Source organism: Cupressus sempervirens, chromosome 9 (genome assembly GCF_028749045.1).
Source record: "Cupressus sempervirens isolate cs-2001-9-10 chromosome 9, ASM2874904v1, whole genome shotgun sequence".
NCBI lineage: Eukaryota > Viridiplantae > Streptophyta > Pinopsida > Cupressales > Cupressaceae > Cupressus > Cupressus sempervirens.
This window is the reverse complement of record NC_143126.1, coordinates 433,227,725-433,249,038: the sequence shown is the minus strand read 5'-3', so window position 1 is coordinate 433,249,038 and position 21,314 is coordinate 433,227,725. Positions and strand designations below refer to the sequence as shown.

The 21,314-nt window shown below is 36.4% G+C and overlaps 1 protein-coding gene across 1 annotated transcript in view; it reads right to left on the bottom strand.

Annotated features, from left to right (window-relative positions):
* The window catches only part of LOC149539142 (Cation efflux family protein), a 265,872-nt gene that overhangs the window by 32,194 nt on the left and 212,364 nt on the right, over window positions 1-21,314 (bottom strand). Inside the window, exon 9 of the mRNA XM_089800470.1 lies at window positions 9,896-10,001. Within this exon, the coding sequence (XP_089656596.1) occupies window positions 9,896-10,001 (106 nt within the window). The remainder of the gene's footprint in view (window positions 1-9,895; window positions 10,002-21,314) is intronic.

Here is a 21,314-nt window from a genome sequence, read left to right as displayed (position 1 = left end):
TATAGGCCAAGCCATCTCAAATTAAATTTTCCAAGTTTTATCTCATTTCGCCCATTGTATTTTAAAACAAGTTGTCCTCGTGTAAATCGCATTTGCCTTAGATATTTATCATACTAGGTTTTCATCCATTGTTGGCCTACGTCCATTGCCCACTTCACCATCCACCAACACTCATCCAACTTATTGAGAATGTACAAGCTCTACCTCAAACTCACCATGTCTCCCAACTTGTTCTCTATTGTTATCTACAAGCTCTGCACCATGAATTCCATTGGTATGATAGCCTCTTGCCCATACATTAACTAAAGTAGTCTGACTCATAGCTACTTTACAAGTTGTCCTATAGTTTGACTCGTAGCTATTTTATAGGTTGTCCTAAAGGTCAGCGACACTGATGGTAGTCGCTTTTCCTAGTCCTCCCCTTTGACTCTAAATCACTTATAAATTACATACACCAATATTTTGTTTGTAGCCTCTATCTAGCAATTTGCTTTGAGATAGTAGGACTTGAGTGAGTGAAAAAATTTACTCCTCAGTGAGCAACTTGATAACATGGTTCACAAAATGTCGTCCTTAGTCATTGATCATCTAGATTGAGATACCATTCCTCATGATTATTTGCTCATGAATAAACCCTATAGTGCTCAAGGTCAAGTTGTCAAGTGGGGTCTGCTCTTCAACCCACTTGGTCAGGTATTCAATCACCATGACAATATATCGACACCGTTGTCCTCTACTTTCCTTCAATGGCCCAAAGAAATCTAATCCCTTTCACTTGAATAATTCTTGTATGAGGGGTTTAGTGGCATGAAGTCTCTTTTCAATATTCTCTTGGCCCTCTGGAATGTGTTGCACCTAACAGCCCATTCTTTGGCATCATTGTGCAATGTGGGCCACCACAAGTTTGCAAGTAGGACCTTTCTCATGGTTGCATCGGGTCCCATGTGCCCTTTGGATGGACTATCGTGAGCCTCCCTAAGACACTTCGAACCTCCTCCTCCATTATACATTGTCGGAGTACTTGATCTATCATATTTTGTGAAGCAACCTGTTGATTAGTTGGAAGGTTCTGTTACTCAAAACAAGCTTTTGTCATTCACCTGGTATCATATCTCTTGGAAACTAGGTTGTAGAGAGGTATTCCTCTATGCTTGTGTACCAAGCCAGCAGGATTGCAATTCGAAAGAGGTGGGCATTAGGACAATCTTTCTAGGGGTTATCCAGATTTAATACGGGAAAGTTGGTCTACAATCACATGGCTTCTCCCCAATTGTACTGCAATCGTAAATGTGAATTCTTCTAACAAGAGAAAGCATTTTCTTAATCTTCCTTGAATAATTTGGCTTGTTCACTAGATACATCAATGCTTGTTGATCCACGTAAAATGTAACTAAGGTAGCAAACAAGTAGTGCCAAAATTTTTGCACAACATTCACCATCGCTGAGGCTTCCCATTAACTGCACTATAATTTTTCTTTACCCTTGATAGTAAAATCTAGGCGAAGTGCATTAGGTGGTTCAACCCCATGGTCACCCACTTGTCCGAGTTTAGCTTCAATTGCTAAATCAAATGCATCGATGTGTGTGTGAAACTCATTATCCCAATTCAATTATGCTAGAATGGGCACACCTGCTAGCCTTAACTTCAGCACTTCAAATGCTTCCCCCTGCTTTGCTCCCCAAGAGTAGGGCTCTCCCTCTAAGTCAACTTATCCATCAGATAGGACATTTGAGAATAATTTTAATGAGCCTTCTATAATAGCCAATATGTTCAAGAAATGTCTTAACTCGATCCATCTTCAGTCCATCCTTACACAATGTGCTCGAGTAGATTCCCTTGAGGCATTTCTCATGGTTGAATTCAATTCTTGCCTGTCTGCATCTCTCCATGCATTCTTAAATGGCTTCTAGATTATGTCCTCCAAACATCCATCCAAGGTGGTCTTAAAATTCCTAACGGACATTTTGTCAAAGATGTGCAAAATTATCCTTTGAAATGTTGTTGGGGTATTATAGAGTTTGAATGGCAAAGTTCCTCTTAAGTTTGTCCTCCTTAGCGATGGATAATTTGTTGTACCCATAAAATCCATTTCTAAAGGAGTAGATTTCGTGTTGTGCTACCTCCTCCAAGATGATGTTTATGAAAAGTATTAGGAATGGATCTTTTGTGATGAACGTGTTCAAGCATTTGAACTCCACAAATATTTGGATTTGGTTTGCCTCTTTCTTCAAGGAAATAACAATGACAGATACAAATTTTCTTGTTTGCACTTGAGAGGTGATGCCTACATCCAACATGCATTCTATTTCTTCATTATCTCATGCACTATAATTCTTGTTCATTATGCACGGTCACTTCCATATGGGTACTACTTCCAACACAAGTGGAATATGACGAATGTATAATTCTGGTGGCACACCTTTCAAATCATTATATGTCTAGGCAAAAATGTCCTTACACTCGACAAAATTCTTGATTGTTGCTGCCTTTGAAACATGGTTCCAATCAACCCCTACAACAATGTTTCTTCGATTGGTCTCATCTCCTTGGTTTGTAATTTTCACTGAGGGTTCCTCATATCTAATTGGTTTCACTTTGTCAAAAAAGTGTGTTGGAGTTTCTCTTACCCGAGCCTCCCCCTCGTCCCTCGTTATATTCTATGTACTCACAAGGAAATGAAATATTTTGTTCCCCTTCGTCCACCTGAGCATGTTGCATTGGAATAGTTTATAATCTTCCATCTATCAATGGAAGAGTCCATTCATTGAGTCTAAGTCATCTCCAGGCATTCCTCTAATTCTAGGATGCCTTCCTCCTTGGGCTCCATGCGTTGCTTTCCATCATCCATTTTTTCATCGGATTTTGGCTCGAACAAAGATGCCAAGTCTTCATGCATTGTTTGTGACTTTAAGTCAATTGTGAATTTCCTATCGCCCCTTTCCATCGACAAGGTATTCCTCTTACAATCGTATTCATCTTTGCTTGCATCAACCAACCCCTTGTGAGAATGGTGTCATACCAATTCCATTGGAGTGGGATTAACCACAAAATCTAAAATAGACGGTTGGGTACCGATCATTGCCCTATGTGTCATTAGTGTCATGATATACTTAATGTCATGTTGGTTCATGCCTACCAAATGAAAAGTTAGTAGCCAGAATGTAAGTTGCCCTTCTTTCTTTTGTCTCCTCAGCTAGGACATTGATTCCAAACCCCTCGTTGAGGATGGTGTTTATTAGGATGGTGTCAAGGATGCCCATATCGACCATTATTCTATGTCTACCCATGTTGACCGCCAACAACATCAAGTCCCCTGAAGGCCTACAGAGTCTTTTGTGCAATCCACACAATTCGACACTTTGGGGACTGGTAACATATTTAATAGTCGTCCGTTATTGTTGCATGGTTTATAGGAGATCTTTGATTTTTACTGGAATTTTTGTCAACATCATTTGCCTTAGTATGTTTTGCTCCGCTTGACATCCCAATGAATTACTCATTGTATGGGAATGCGGATAGGTGGCCTTTGCTTTCCAATGGGTGATTACCAACACCCCATATTTGTACTGTCCTTTTCAATGTTTAGAAAATTTACCCCAGACTTTGGACAATTTGCATCCTCCTGGTCTCCTAGACCACACCATCTATAGAGGAATTTTGGTGTTTCCTCCCTCGGGCATTCTCTTACAAAATGTCCACATTGGCTACGTGTGCGATATTGCATCATTGATTATCGTTTAGATCATACTAAATTCAACTTCGGCCACCATCATTGTTATTGTTGTTCATTTCATTCCATCTCTATTGGTTGTTCTAATAGACATTAAATGATATAATAGCATTGGTCGACTATGGGTTCATCACCGCCATCAAGTTGGAGGATTCTTACATCAAGAAGACTTGTTGGCTCTGCATCTTCACACTACATGGGCATTCCTTGGTGGAATGTCCCATTATCTAGAAAATGCCATAGAATATTTTCTTTAAGCATACGCCCTTGGCGTGGCCTTCCTCCTTGTATTTAGTACACCATAATTCGCCATCCTCGTTTTGACTAGTGCTACCCTTCATTGTTTCGAACTTTCTCATCATCCATAGCATGTCCTTCAATAAGACTTTTCTTAATGGATTCTTCGTCATTGCTCTCACTCAAAGAATCGTCGTCGTCGTCGAACGATATGTTCTCTTTCTTCTCTATTTTACTCACTTTCTAGGTCCATCGCCTTGTTGCATGCATCAATGTATGATGGTGTGGTACAATCTTCATCTTCCTCATACGGGAGGGTTTCAACCCTTTAATAAATTAACACTTTTTCAGCTGATTCACTGATGGACTCTATCTCTCCTACCAACACTTTTAGCTGTCAGTTGTAAGCTCATACAATTTCATCCTTCGCCTACTCTGTGTTGCAGATTTTAGCTACAATCTTGTAATGTTCTAAAAAAGCAAAAACTCAATCTAGAATTCCTTTTTTGAGATTTGTCCATGTAGAAATTTTCGTTTAGTAAACATTGGAGTACCAATCCACAACCACTCCACATAATGTTGCTAGAAACTACTTCATCCATTCATCCTAGTACATCACTCCATTGGAAATCCAAATAGTTTCACATGTAATACAATGACGTACGAGATCCTCTTTCTTTTCGCCTATAAACTTTGGTAATTTATGCTTTTTGACATTGTAATGGTTCTAGTTATAACTGGTGTTGGTGTTCCCGAGCTAGGTATTCCTAAACTGGAAGTATTTGAACCGGATATACTGCATTGATTCCCATGTCCTTGCATTCCTTCGACTCGCGTGGCTGCACTACTTGGCACCTCTATCCTAGACCTCCTCTCCCTCATTCCTTTGGGCTTCCCTTGCCTCTATGCATGAGATAAGAGTTAAGTTTTGAACCTTCTTCTAGTCTCTCTAATCAAACCCTCCCCTTTGTGCACCCAGAGGTGTTCCTCTTTGCCAAACTCCTCCAGACATCCTCTACTAAACTTCTCACCTTCTATGACCCCGATTTGGTTTTCCTCTACTAATTATGGCAGTCCCTCGGCAACTCTCTTCAACTATCATCTTTGTTCGACTAGTTGCTATAATGATAATGCCCTTTGAATAGCCTCATTCCCAGTTATATGTTCTTTTCTACTTTTATCTTTATTTAATGAATTTGGCATGAATTCTTCTTGTGCATGTGAATGTAACATCATGTGATATAAACAAGAACACTTTATTAATTCATTATTCGTGTACATAACATGTCAGCAGTATGACTTAGTCGTAACACTCTCATATTCTCTTTCGTTTCTACTTCCCTTCAGAAAGTTTTATTTTTGTTTTTCTTTTGACGGCTTTCATCATGTGCCTCTTCTTCCCTTCGCCAATGGTGGTCTCAAAGAATTTGTTGCCTTTGGTTCTCACAATTGACCTCCCAACAATTTTGAAGGGCTAGGAAGATTTGTGCCAATAGTTGAGGGAGATGGCACATCAACCGGTCCACTATGGGACTCACTCTAAGGGCACTCCACATGGCACTCTTTGACATCTTTTCTCATGTGGCTTCCTAACATGAGTTTCAATGGATGCATGTAGTAACACAACAATGTCTAATGCCAATACTCATTTGCCCTCAAAGAGTTTTGGGTTTTCCTCATGTTCTTGGCAGCTACTTTCATTGTAATCTATTAGTTGGCTCGTTGCTTTGCCTTTGTCATCCACGGTCTGTCACTTCTCGAGGCTGTACAAGCAACATCAATTGTGTATTGCTAGTGGTAAAGTGAACTAATGCATATTACAATTAGAAGAAATGTAACATATACAATAAAGAGCTATGTAATATTAGAGAACTACCACCACTTCTTTCATTAATGCAAATCGAGTTTTGCATCCAATTATGACTCCATACACAATGATGAGCATAACAATGATGCCAATACATTTCATCCAAGAGACTATATCTAAACCTTGAGGGGATGCAAGCTGAACCATCGTGACCCATAACTCCCTACCCCTTAGGCATACTAACAACCAATGACATACTTAAAAAAAAAAAATTTATGACAACAATACAATTATGCCCGACAACAATTTTTTGATGCGAGTGCGGGTGGGAGAATTGGGTGTGTGAATGCATGAATTTTTTTTGGGGGGTGGTTTGTATAGTTCACAAATATTCAAATTGAAATAACTAATTAGCCATATCATATATGTTTATGTTCACGATTCCAATACAAATCAGAAAATTGTTACAATTAAAAAATCAAAATATAGTTCATGATTAAATGTTCATCAATCAAGATTCAAGATTCACTAATCAAGCATTTCTCAAGAAAATCCACATCCTAATCATCTCCAAATTCTACAAGTTCAAGATCATTTGAATGCAAATATATCCACATGCGCTAGATGCACCATGTGTCATGATGTTATCATCATCATATATGATTGTAGTAAGATCCTAAATCGTCACATCCAAGTTAGCAAACATAGGAGCTACATCCCAATGTTTGGTTGCCCCTTCCTTGTAGTGGTGCTCCTTACATGACACACGCAAGTTGGTCTTCCTTACATGATAAATCGAAGTTTGCCTGAATGTAAACCAATTCCTCAACTTTTTTTAGCCCAATCAGTTACACTTCACTAAGTGGGTGAAAGGAGTATGTACTCAAATTCTGCTAAGAAACAAAAGAACTTGCAGCTTGGACAATGGTTACAAAATTAAACATAAAAATGAAAAGAAAATTAAAGAATGTTAAGAACTAAATTATAGAATACAAGTGGTAAATGAAAAAAAAAAGGAGAAAACTTACTTGCGAGAGGATCTCGATAGCAAGAGGTTGTAGATGTTTAAATGGTTGATCAAAAGATACCACCATATGATAGCTCCCATCTCATGTTGGTCCTTTATTGCAATTGGACTAAGTTTTGCTCTCAAGGGAAATAAGCCAAATTCTGTTTTAAATTTTTGTGCATTCCATTACCTTGGAAGAGCCTTTGAAAAGCTTTGTAGCACCCATTAGCAACTTCTTCATCCGCATATGGTGTTACTCTATCTTCCCTAGCAAGTATTTCCTCACAATAGTACCTCGAAGATAGGGCAGATGCAAGGCATTGCAAGGGCATAGTTGTCTCTTCCCGACAATGATGAATGATTGTTTCTACCTTATTACATAAGGCTTCACATTTTGTGGGGTCATTCTCATGTATTTGTATGATTTTTTTTATAACTTCTCTATTATTGTTTCCATGTCATTGTAGACATCTCCCAAACAAGGTTGATCTATATCAGGGAAGTAGAGGATAGTCATGGTAGGATAGGTGTAATAATACAAACTGTACACTAGCCTATTGTCATCCAAGACCAATGCCTCGACCTTTTGGGCTCTCGTTGAATTTGAAACCTTCCATATACCCCATTGGTTAGAAATAATCATTTAGCTTAATGCCTCTTGTACCTTGACAAGTTGTTTCATAACAATAGTATGAGATGCAAAATTGAGTCTAAACGACCTAAGAAAATTAATAACAAAATGTCAATAAATATTAAACTAAGTTATATACAATTTGATGATGAATGCCTCAATGAGAATCTAGAAATAAACAATGAATCTTTCACTTCCCCTTTACAATCAAATACCATAAAAAACACTACTCTTTTGGGGGATACTACAATCATATTAATCAATGGCCAGTTTCTTGTATCTTTCCACTCACCATAAACAATAGAAACACCCAAATTTTTACAGGAATTTCTAATTGGTTGAAGAGATTTCTCTAAAGAAGGCTTCTCTTTTCGCAATAGGGTGGTACATACCTTTTCATACCGAGGACTTGTGTAATCAGCTAGTGGTTTATTGTTGGCTACCACCATATCCTTCCAATATCGTGATCTCGTCAAGTTGAGGAAGAACATTAGCATAGAAGCAACATGCAATGACTTGATCAGCAAGCTCTCTTGCCTCCATTTTAAATGTTGTGTCCAATGGACCTCTATTGTAGGCGGTAATATCTACTTCTTCCTCTTCCTCTCCTAGTACAAGTACTTGTAAGAATTGATATTTGGAAGATCAAATTGATTGCAAAATTTTCTTTCTTAATGGGGGTTTGATAAAAACTTTTTTTTCGATCTTTTAACCAATTTATCAGCATCTTCTTGTTCTTTTATATATCTTGGTCCTTGTCCATTAGGCATTTTGTTCCCATCTTTGGCTTTCCACATCCCCATTGCTTGACTAGCAAAGCCCCATAAAATAATGTTTGACATGAGCTATTAAATGATTCTTTACTTTGACATACATTACACTTCCAAAGATATGGGTCACCTCCTAAAACTTGTGATAATCTTGTGGTATGTCTCCATAAAGAAGATCATACACCATTTTTTAATCTATCCGTTATTTTCCCTCCCACTGAACCTTGATTACCACTAGAAACCATTCTTGAAAAATGAAATCTAATTTCTTGCTATAATACAAAATTAAATAAATTAAAATAAAATAAAAAACTATGAACATCAAGCATACAAGTGCAAAAAATTGATACAAAATATTAAAATAAATAGTTAAACTTCTTTCTTTATTTCTTTTAAAAAATGAAAAAGCTTCATAAAAAAATTCACAAACATAATTTTTTTATCAAAATCTCAATAATTCCTTTAAGGACTAAAAAGTGGGATCAAATGCTTACCTTAGATGCTCAACACTTCTTTGTGGAAGCTATCTTGCACCCCATGAATGATCATCGTCGAAAATAATCACCTTGCCTTGAAAATGTCAAAATGGAGAGCAAAGAGGAGAGAACTTAGCGGCAAACAAAATAAGATGAAAAATTTATGAATGGATTCTTTTAGGGTTTAGGAGCAAAAATGGAATCAAATATGTTATTAAACACATATTTTCACGTGCTTTAAGTCAACTTTTGGCTCAAAATGATGTTTTTCTCTAACTAGGCCCATGGATGCTTGTGCAAGCTCTTGGGTGCCATGTGGATGCTCCCCGAAAGGCACCACCTAGTGCCCAAATGATATGTGGATAAGCATCCGAACAACCAGGATTCTCTTCTAGGGAGGATGCACAAGGCACCCTAATCCATATCCGCATCCCCATGCTTCAACATCCGCCTCTAGCATTGTAGGGCACACAACATTAACTAAGGTATAAACATAGATGGAAGTTATAATAAACTAACGTGAACTACTTATGGACAAGTGTAATTATACACTTTACTGAATTATTCCAATAATAAGATAATATTTTAGTAAAACAGATGATTGATGACACCAGAAACCAATTGTATGAGCATTATCTTCATGTAGAGCTCTTTGAAACTCAAAAACGTTTCAACTACATAAGTTTTAAAAATAATAAAATTTGAAGCTAATTTAATCTGATGCAATCATGAAATTGAATCACAAAACCCTTACTATTTAAAAAATATAAAGCATTAATTATAAAATATAAGTTCATCAAACCCAAAATCAATCATTAAGAGATTCTAATATTAATTGTATTTTATGCCTTTCAATTATGAAAAATTACAAAAAGAATGCTAAACATTAATGAATGCATTATTCCATACTTCTCATGAACTGTAACTGTAATACTTCATTTTATTCAATTTAAGAAATGATTCTATCACATATTACACCTCTGTAGTCAACTCACTTAAAACGTGGAATACAGTTATAGCACCAAAATTGCCTACAACAAAAGTTGCTAAAAAAAATTGACATGTTTTCTTATAAAATTGTGAGATGTCCACTCAATTTGATCAAGTATTATTGTTTAAAACTTTAAGCTCTAATTTACATAGAGAATCTAAACAAACAACTGAAACTGTTAAACAACCATTTGTAAGAATTTAGAAAAGTATACTTCTTAAGTGCAAGAGTTGAATTTCATACCAATATGTATAAATACTTCAGCCACTTCGGAATGACTTTCATGAAGTTCATGTCTAACAGTCTCACCAATGTTATGAGCTGCACTAACACTTAGAAATGGATCCACCTGCATTAGTCCTCTAGAATTCAGTTCCTACTACATTAACCTCCAAAATATTAAAATAGTTTGTAGAAAAACATGGAAAATACAATAGAAAATATATAGAGAGATATACTGAAAGGAAAACACTTGCACACAATGGAGAATGCAACCTTACAACCAACATAAAACTAAATGGACTATTAATATTGATGTAGGAGCATCTTGGGTTAACGAGCAATCTTGCATCAACCGAAAATAGTTCTTGTTTTTTGTACTTGTCTGATGTTCGCAAAGTAGTAGTTGTATCTTTTGGTTTCAGGTTGTGTGTAGTTCACATCATGTCAAGGACCTTTCATAGATCCTTATCCTAAGTGCGCACATTCTAATGTTTCAAATTCTTCAAGTTATGTGTCGTTCTTTGCAGTTGTTGTTTCCTATAGTTTTCATCCAATGAGGCATGTTGTTTCTATTCACTCAGGTACCAGTGATGATGTAGCATATTGCACAGTTGGGAGTCGACTCCTAAATCTCATGTGGACCTATCATTAATTGCGCATGATCTTATATTATCTTTTGCTTGGGTTTTGGTTTACTCTTCCACAACTGGACCTATAATGTAATTAAATGATTGACTAGCTAGCTTGTGGCTTAGTTGGCTATATAAGAAGCTTGGTAAGATGTAAGAAAAGAAAAGGGAGATAGCGGAAAGTAGTAGAAGATAGAAGATCCAAGCTAAGGATTTGAATTGTAATTCTTATTTCCATAACAGGCCACAACCAGAAGGCTGCACAACCAGGCACGTTGCTGATTTTATATGCGAAGTTAAATAATTACACCTATTGAATTGTTGCATTTAGCCTCGTGTTCCTTGTGTATTTGATTAAGCTTCTATGTGTTACTCTTAGCAAGGGTAGCTTGGGGTTTTCTCCTTGAGATACCTCGGCTTTGCGTCAGGTGGTATCAAAGCAGAGCTCTTTCTCGAGGCTTGGATCGTGGAGAACCTTGTTGAATCTAGTTGTAGGGTGGAAGATCTTATATGACCTATAACTTGTAGAAGGTTACTATCTTGTCAAAACTATTGTCAAGATGGTTCGTGGTAGAGGAAATGTTGATAATGCTATTATGGACATGTTGAGGCAGATTGCGGCGAGACTTGAAGCTGTTGAGACAACGCAAAGAAGAGGTGTACATCTTTAAGATGTTAGTGATGATGAAGAAGCAACACCTAATCATAATCATGAACCTAAGGTTGAACAGAAATGAAGGAAGGCTTTTGAGAGCTTTGTCTAGGGTGAATGCTAGACCTATTGTTGAAGTTGTTTGCTATGATGGAAGGCTTGAGACTAATGTTGTATAGGATTGGATCTCTGAGATGGATAAGTATTTTAAGTATGACGAAACACCTGATAATAAGAAGTTAAAGCTAGCAATCACAAAGTTGAAGGGTCGTAGTTCACTTTGATGGGACCATTTGCAAACTAAGAGATAGAAGAGAGGAAAAGAAAAGATCAAGACATGGGCAAAAATGATTGGAAAGATGAAGTTTCTTCCTACTAATTACCAAGTTAACTAGTTGAGAAAAATGTAGAACTTGACAGAAAAGGACATGAGTGGAACTTGACAGAAAAGGACATGAGTGTGAAGAAATATATAGAGGAATTTTATAGGTTGGATATCAGATTTGGACATGTGGATGATGAAGTTAAGAAAGTGGCTAGATACCTGAATGGTTTGCAAACATCAATTCAAGATGAGATCAGTTATGTTAAGATGGACAATGTGGAGGAAGCATATCCACATGCTCTGAAAGATGAAGAAAGATTAGCGAAGAAACATGCACAAAGACAGAGAGGAAGAGGTGGCAGATTTTAAAGAAGTAGAGGCAAAACCTATGGAGAAAGTAGCAGATATGAAGTGCAAGAGAAAGGAAAATCTAATTGGAAAGATGACAATGCTGGTAAAAGAGGTAACTACACTAGAGGTAGCTATACTAGTCACTCTAGGAATAGTAATAATGGTATGAGGGATGAAAGATCTTGGTTCAAATGTACTTGTTATAAATGTGGTGAAGAAGGACATAGAGCTTTTGAATGTAGTAATTCTAATAGAAAGTTTGGAGGAAGTGGTAGAAATGTTTTGTCTTATGAAGAAGTTGCTAAAACACCTAATGAACCTGAGAATGGTGAGAATCTAATGATAAGAAGAGTCTTGTGGAATGAGAAATTAGATGAAGGACCTGTTTTGACAAGTCTATTTAAAACTAAATGTAAAATTGATATAAAATGTTGTAAAGTAATCATTGACAATAGTATTTCAGATAATTTTTCTTGAGGAATTGATAAGCAAGCTGAAGTTGCGAAAGTTGAGACATCCAAACCCTTATCATGTTGCTTGGATTCAGGATGAACATAATTACTCGTAAGTGAACAATGCCCTGTGAAATTTTAAAATTGGGAATATTACTGTGATGAAGTCTTGTGTGATATTATGCCTATGGATTGTTGTCACGTTGTGTCGAGTAGACCTTGCCAATATTGATAAGCATTGCATGATGGTAGATTGAATCACTATACTATTTGGGCAAATGGGAAGAAGCAGATTTTGGTACCTTTGATTAAGAAACTTGATGAGAAACATTGTACTACAAAAAGAGTTTGTTTGGTGGATGGAAATCAATTTGTTAAAGATATGAAGGAACAAAACATATGTCTTGCTTTGATTCTTGGGAAGATTGAGAAACAAGATGAACTTGAGCATGCACTGGAGATAAAATCTTCGTTTAGATGAATTTTAAGATATTATTTCTATGGATGTGCCTGATGGATTACCTCTTGTAAGAAGTATTAGTCACTGTATGAATTTGATACCTAAAGCTAGCTTACCAAATAAAGCACCACATAGACTAACCCTTGTAGAGAATGTTGAATTGAATAGACAAGTGCATGAATTGCTTGAGAGAGGTTTGATAAGAGAAAGTTCGAGTCCTTGTGCAGTACCTGATGTATTGGCACCTAAGAAGAATGGAGAATGGAGAATGTAAATTGATTCCAAAGCTATAAACAAGATCATAGTAAAGTATAGGTTTCCTTTGCCTAGGATTGACGACATCATGGATTGTTTGAGTGGAGCTAGATACTTTTCCAAAATTGATTTGAAAAGTAGATACCATCAAAAAAGAAACAAAGAAAGCGATGAATGGAAAACTGCTTTTAAGACCAATGAAGGTTTGTATGAATGGTTGGTTGTCTTTTGGTTTGACTAATACGCCTAGTACTTTCATGAGGTAGATGAATAAAGTGTTCAAGAGATATTTGGGCAAATTTGTGATTGTATATCTCAATGACATATTGATTTTCAGTAAAACTAAAGAGGAATATCTTGAGCATATCAGACAAGTATTACAGAGGCTGAAAGAATAAAAGCTATTGATTAACTTGAAGAAATGTTCTTTTATGAAAGAGGAATTTATATATCTTAGTTTTGTGATTTCAGCTGAAGGTTTGAAGATGGATCTCGAGGAGGTAAAAGCTATATTGGAATGGCCTACACCTGTAAGTGTTGGAGAACTTAGATCATTTCCTGGGTTGGAAAGTTTTTACAAAAAGTTTATTTAAGATTTCAGTTTAGTATGTAATGCTATGACAAAGACTATGACAGGAGATAAAACAGATTTTAAGTGGACACAAGGAGCAAATAAGAGTTTGAAACATTGAAACAAAAGGTTGTAAAATTACCTACACTTGCTTTGCCTAATTTCACTAAGGTTTTTCAAGTAGACTGTGATGTTAGTGGGAATGCAATTAGAGTTGTTTTGAGTCAAGAAGGAAAACTTGTAGCTTTCTTTAGTGAGAAATTGAATGATGCTAGAAGCAAATAGTCAGTTTATGATCAGGAATTGTATGCTATTGTTCAAGCTTTGAAGATGTGGAGACATTACTTAATGCCTAAAGAATTTGTCTTGTATACAGATCATAAGGCCTTGTAGTACATTGGAAGTTAGAACAAACTGAATCAGAGACATATGAAGTGGGTAGAATATTTGCAGATTTCACCTTTGTGTTGGAACATAGAAGTGGACAATTAAACAAACTTGATGCTTTGAGTAGAAGGAATTTGGTAACAGAAGTGAATGTTGAAGTGCTTGGTTTTGATAATCTCAAGACTTTGTTTGAAGCTAACCCTGATTTTGCGGAATCATGGAAAGCTTGTAAGTATTATTTGACAGTGGAACAAGTGGATTGACTATTTCATTTAGGATGAGATGTTGTTCAAAGGAATTCAACTTTGCACCTAGAGGGTCTATAAGGAGTAACATCACTAAAGAGAAGCATTGTGGTGGACTAGTTGGGCATTTTGGAATTGATAAGACACTGAAGTTGATTTCTAAAAGATACTATTGGCTACATATGTATAAGGATGTTCACAAATTTGTGAGAAATTGTGGAGTTTGTCAAGTAGCAAAAGGAACAAGTCAGAAATTGGGACTATATTCACCTTTGCTTATTCCTAGTAGACCTTGGGAAGACATAAGCATTGGATTGCCTAAAACTCGAAGAGATTTTGATTCCATCTTTGTGGTAGTAGAATTTTTTTCCAAAATGGCACATTTCAAACCTTGCAAGAAAACATTTGATGCAGTACATGTATCAGAACTGTTTTTCAAAGAGATGATGAGGTTGCATGGATTGCCGAAGATAATTGTTTTAGACAAATTACTAAATTTACTAGATACTTTTGGAAGACACTTTAGAAGAAGTTGGGTACTGAGCTTAAGTTTATTTCTACATTACATCCTCAAACTAATGGACAAATTGAAGTTATGAATAGAAGTTTGGGTAACTTGTTGAGATGCATGGTTAGAAGTAAGCCTACAAATTGGAACATGGTCTTGACACAAGCTGAATTTGCATACAACTCTATGAATAGAAGTACTGAGAAGATAGCTTTTGAGATCATAAATGGACTACACCCTAGAGGAACTACAGACCTGAGAAACTTGAGTTAGGAAGAAAAGAGTAGTGTTGATTTTGAGGATTTTGTTAGTTTCATAAAGGATTTATATGATGATGTAAGAGATACTTTACAGAACAATACTTGGAAATATAAACATAGAGTTGATAACAAGAGAAGACATAAATCTTTCAAGGAAGATGATTAGGTAATGGTTCATTTGAAGAAAAACAGATTTACAGTTGGAACATACAGCAAATTGAAGATGAAGTTTGAACCTTGTAAGATTTTGAGAAAGTTTGAAGCTGGAAATGCTTTTGAAGTAGAATTTCTTGAAGATATGGATATCTCACCCATATTCAATATTTCTGATATCTTTGAGTACCCTAAGCCTGAAAGTAAGTTGACTAATAATCTAGATTATCCATAGAAGAAAGAAGGAGGAATTGAACAAATCTTGAATACCAAAATAAGCAAAAGCACCAAAGGAAAGGATTACATGGAATACCTTGTTTAGTGCAGAGTAACATGACTCGCCACGAGTCAGGCGAGTCACATGAGTCAGCGAGTCACCACCTGCCTACCAAGTCAAAATGACCCATGACCCGTGAGTGGCGAGTCCGGTGACGTGACTCACCTGACTTGCCTAACTCACGGGTCACGAGCCACTTGACCCAGCCGCAGCAGTAGATGCCCAATTGCATTAAAAAATGACACAAACAATATTTTTTTTAATATTTTTTTTGTTCTATGTTATGCTTATAACCCTAAAAAGCCTTTCATAACACTCTATTGTGAGAAGAAGAAAGAGAGAGAGAGGAAGAAGAGAAATAGAGTGTCATTGTTTTGCAACCAGCGGAAAGGAAGAGGAGAAAAACTTGCATTTGTGACATTGGAGCTTGCATTTAGATCATCAAGGAGTTTATAGGAGCTCTTCTCAACACTTCCCAAAGCATTTGAAAGAGGTAAGAGTTGATTTTTTAGATTTTGATGATTTTTTTCTCTATGCTTATGGGTTTTTTAGATGAATTTTTTTTGTATGTTTATGAGTTTTTTTTTACTTTAGATCTTCATAAAATACAATGCTTAAATGGTAATATTTGGTCTAAAATGTCTTATTGCAGCAACTTTTACATTTTTCATTACTCATAATGGCTCCTGGAGGTAAAAAACCCAAGCTCTCTAAAGGCAATAAAAAAGATGAGTGTTCGAAGTACACCATAGACTTTCCAGGTAGAGCTAGAACTTAAACAAAATGCCTATTTTGTAAAACCATTAATAGTGGGGGTATAAATAGATTGAAATACCATATTGCTGGCATATGTGGTCATGATACTGAGCCTTGTAGAGCTGCAACTGTTGAGGCTCAACATTTTTGCTTTAGAAAAATATGAACAAGAAAAGGAATTTTAAAAAAACAATTAGTAGAGTTAGCTCAGATTGGTTCCAATTCCCTTCCACGCTCATCTAGAAATGTTGTTGAGTTATTAGGTTGCATTGGAGAAGGTACTTCTCTTCCCCCGTATCGTCCTAGTGCTTCTGTTAATCGTACTACTTCTACATCTATTCCTTGCACTACTAGTGGTGTTGCGGTTGCTGCCCCTTCTAGTAGTACTGGCTTTACCTTTCGTCCTAGAGTTAGAAAATTTAGGTTGGATAATTTTTTTGTACCGCATTCCACTCCTAGTGCACAACCCTCACTTGAGAGCTTGGGCTAGAATAAGGAGATACATGAAGCTGGAATAAGAGCAATTTGCAAGTTTTGATTTTTCTGCAACATTCCATTTATAGCAGCCAAGTACTTCAACTTCATTTCTATTTGATTGTTTTACATTTTAAACTTTTAAGTTTTAAAATTTAAATTCAATTTTATACTTTTAACTTGATGTTGAAAATTTGAAATATGCTAATTAAAATGTTTTTATAAATGTAACAGGACTCCTTATTGACAGGGGATGATTGATGCAATTTCCATTTGTGGTGCGGGGTTTAAAGCCCCCATTGAAGATGAGTTGAGTGGCCCCCTCTTACTAGATATGGTTGAGGAGATGAAACTTGAGTTGGAGGACCATAGAAAGATTTGAAGCCAAAAGGAGTGTACCATTATGACAGATGGATGGACAAATAGGAGGAATAGGACCCTCCTAAATTCTCTTGTTTCTAGCGGACGTAATTCATCATCCTCTACTTCTTGAAGTCTAAAATTTAATATATTATTGAACAACGAAAATTTTCTTTTATTGACTATTGATTCTTGAATGATAATTATTTCGTTTAATTTTCACTTTTAAGATCCACCATGTTTTTGAAGTCTACAGATGATTTCTCACATATGAAAAATGCAAAATTCTTATGTGAGGCTATTGAGGAGGTCATAAGGGAGGTGGGGGAAGAGAATGTTGTCCAAGTGGTGACTGATAATGTAGCTCATTATGTTGCTGCAAGTAAAATTTTAACTTCTAACTTTCTAAGTTCTAAAAAATTTGTTTTAGTTTTTCATTACATTTTGAAAATTAAAATTTTTTTAATACATCAAAAATTTCCATTGTTTACTAACTAATTTAAAATTGCTGCAGGAAAACTTTTAATGGAGAGACACCCAAAAATCTTTTGGACTCCATGTGCGGCCCATTGCATTAACCTCATGTTAGAGGATATTGGCAAACTTGAATGGGTGAAATCACATGTTGCTAAGGCCAAAAATCTTTGTAAGTTCATCTATAATCATGCCTTGGTCCTCAACGCTATGAGGCAATATACGAAGAGAAAGGAGTTAGCTCATCCCGGTATCACAAAATTTGCCTCTAATTTTATCACACTAAAATCCTTGTTAAGTTCAAGGTTAGCTTTGAGGTGCACGTTTATTGGTCCAGAATGGAGTTCCTCCTCCTTTGCCAGCAGCCCTGTAGGGATAGATGCAACAAAATGCATTTATGATGATCAAGGTTTTTGGGAGCCATGTTTGAAGATTGTGGAGGTAATTTAAATTTTAAAAGCTTAAGTCTTAAAATTTTATAAATTAAATTATCTCATACATGTTTTTGTTTTATTTTCATTGTGCAACTTTGCAAAGTTTCATCATTCAGTAAATAGTTTTTTTGTTTAATTGTTTTGTAAATCACTAAGCCCCTTGTAGACCTCCTATGAGTTGCTGATGGGGAGAAGCCCTCTATGGGCTACATATATGAGGGCACGGATAGGGCCAAGAAGGCTATTAAGGTGAAATATGTAGGAGTTGAGGAAAACTATGGCCCTATTTGGGGCATAATTGATAGAAGATGGCAAAATCAGTTTCATAAGCCCATCCACGTAGCAACCTATTACCTTAATCCGGCATATCATTTCCGTGAAGATTTCAAGGCAGATGAAGAGGTTCTTAATGGCCTATACACTATGATATCGAGGATGGCCACTAATGCCACAGATATATTGCTTGAGATGGATGCCTATAATAATGCATCAAGGCCCATTTTTCCAAGTCAAATTTGCAAAGAAGGTTATACAAAATTGAAGCCAGGTAAAAATTGTAGCTTAAGCCTTATACAATCTAGTTTCTAAATTTCTAGCTTTAAACTTTAAAGTTCAAATTTTGAAATGAGACTAATATTTTTTTCTTTTCCTTTTTTCAAAATTCAAATAGATGGTGGCAGATGTTTGGGCCTTCAACCAAAAACCTTTCGCAAATCGCCATCCGCATCATGAGCCAGCCAAGTAGGGCTTCTGGATGTGAGCGCAACTGGAGCATGTTCAAGCACATCCACTCGAAGAGGCGTAACAAGTCATCTGTGGAGAAAATGAATAGGCTAGTCTTTGTGCATTACAACCTGCACACTAGTACCAGGGAGATTTTGGATAGTGACACCTCTCCAATTACTCTAGAGGAGGTTGATCCAGAGTCTGAGTGGATCACTGAGGCTACTGATCCTGTCTTTGATGATGAGGACCTACAGTGGGTTGACCAGGCAGATGGAGAGGGCTAGGCTGAGGCTATGGCTATGGTAGCAGAGGACCAAAAAGCTCCAATTGTTCCTAGTGGCACCTCACAGGCATTGGCAGAGCCAGAGACTACAGTTGATCCTAGTGGCACCTCACAGGCATTGGCAGAGCCAAAGACTATAGTTGATCCTAGAGGCACCTCACAGACTGATGCTATGGCTAATCAGTCATCCAGGACCTACTTTAGATGCCTTACTAAGAGGCATTTTATAGATTATACTGAGCCTAAGGTTGAGGTTGAGGTTGAGGTTGGAGATGAGGATGAAGATGACGATGACAATAACAATGACAATGAGGATGATGATGATGATGAGGACTCCGACTAGGAGCCATAGTTATAGTCTTGTTTTAACTTTTTGTTTAACTTAACATATGATCAAAATTAGGAACATTTGATGATGACTATTGAATCTTGATGTCTTGGATTTCATAATACATATACATTTTGATGGATTGCATGGATTTATCATTTTATATATGATTCTATGTTTTATTTTTATAATATTTCCTTTAGCTACTGTTTAATTACTAGTAATATAGTATTTAGCAATTTACCTTTGTAGTATTGTACTTATGTAATCGATGTATGTTTGACTTTTAACTTTAAGTATGTGTATTATGATCAAATTATCTTCTATTTAATGATGTTATTGTGTCTTTAAGCTTTATTCAATAATGGGTGCATGGAATGTTCTTTAAATCCTACAAAATCTCAAAATTTTGAGGTTTTCTCACTTTGCCAAGTCACCGCCGAGTCACTTCTAAGTTTGAGTTGGGTCACGAGTCAAGTTACCCTTGCCAAGTCCGAGTCGGGTCCAAGTCACATTACTTTGGTTTAGAGAAAAGGAAATCCAGTTGAAGACAGTTCATGGATATCACATGCTAAACTTGTTCTTTATGATTAAGGTCAAAGCACTCTTGAGTCCTGATGTAGACATCACTTCTCTTCTTACCACAAGTGTCTGATGCAGGAGCATCTTGGGTTAACGAGCAATCTTGCATCAATCAAAAATATTTCTTGTTTTATGTACCAATCCGTTGCTCGCAAAGTAATCATTGCTGCTATTGATTTTAGGTTATGTCCAGTTCACATCATGTCGAGTACCTTTCCTAGATCCTTGTCCTAAGTGCACACATTTTAATGTTTCATAATCTTCGAGTTCTATGTCATTCTTTGCGGTCATTGTTTCCTGCGGTTTTTCATCCAGTGAGGCATGTTGTAATCTGTCCACACAGTTATCATGATGGCATGGCGCCTTGTGCAGTTGGGAGTCGACCCCTAATTCCCATATGGACCTATCATTAAGTGCACATGATCTTATGTTGTCCTTTTCTTGAGTTTTTGTTTACTTTTCCAAGACTAGACCTATAATGTAATTAAATGCTTGACTAGCCGACTTGTAGCTTACCTGGCTATATAAGAAGCTTGGTTAGCTGTAGGAAAAGAGGAGGGAGATAGCAGCAAGTAGTAGCAGATAGAAGATGCGAGCTGAGATTCTGAATTGTAATTCTTATTTCTATAATAGGCCGCAACCCGAAAGGCCCCACAGCCAGGCATGTTGTTGATCTTATATGCGAAGTTAAATAATTACACCTATTGAATTGCTGCATTTAGCCTCGTGCTCCTTATTGTGTATTTGATTAAGCTTTTGTGTGTTACTCTTAGCAAGGGTAGCTTGGAGTTTTCTCCTTGAGATACCTCAGCCTTGCATCAGATATCTTTGAATGAAAAGTGTTAGCTAAATATTTTTGTAAGTGGTTGTAGACAGACTACTTACAAAATGGGGTATTAGACATAGTATGTGAGATAAAATCTCTCCTGTCAACTTAGGGGAGGCACCCTTCATATTGCTGCTGAATCAACTAAAACTTAACAAGAATTTTAAACTATGATTGGGTGTTGCATGTATTATTTCCTCTTTCTTTAGGAAAACTTTCAACTTTCATAAATGTGCCTTTGAGAAACATGAGGCCTTCAACAACTTCACTTTTAAGCACTAGTTGGAGCAATAATGCCAATGATCTTAAAATTAACCTAAAGATTAATTGTTAAGCATACCAGTAAACTATTAAATGAGGAACATATATAAGCTCAAAGGTTCATACATTATCCTACAATTTTTCAAAGGATGAGACAGCAATATGTTTAGCACATAAACTTAATACATAAAACTACCTTTCTAGTTTCTAATTCAAAGAGTCACAACTCAAAGACTATGTATTCAATTCTACTTAACTCAAATTGACAACTATAGCACAAAGTCTGTACAAAATCAGATTGAAAGTCTACCTTTTGACAACCCAAACAACTTGTACACTTTCTTAATAAATTCAAGGTAAGAACACAATGACGACACAAGTATTTCCTCCAACACAAAGATTGAAACACTT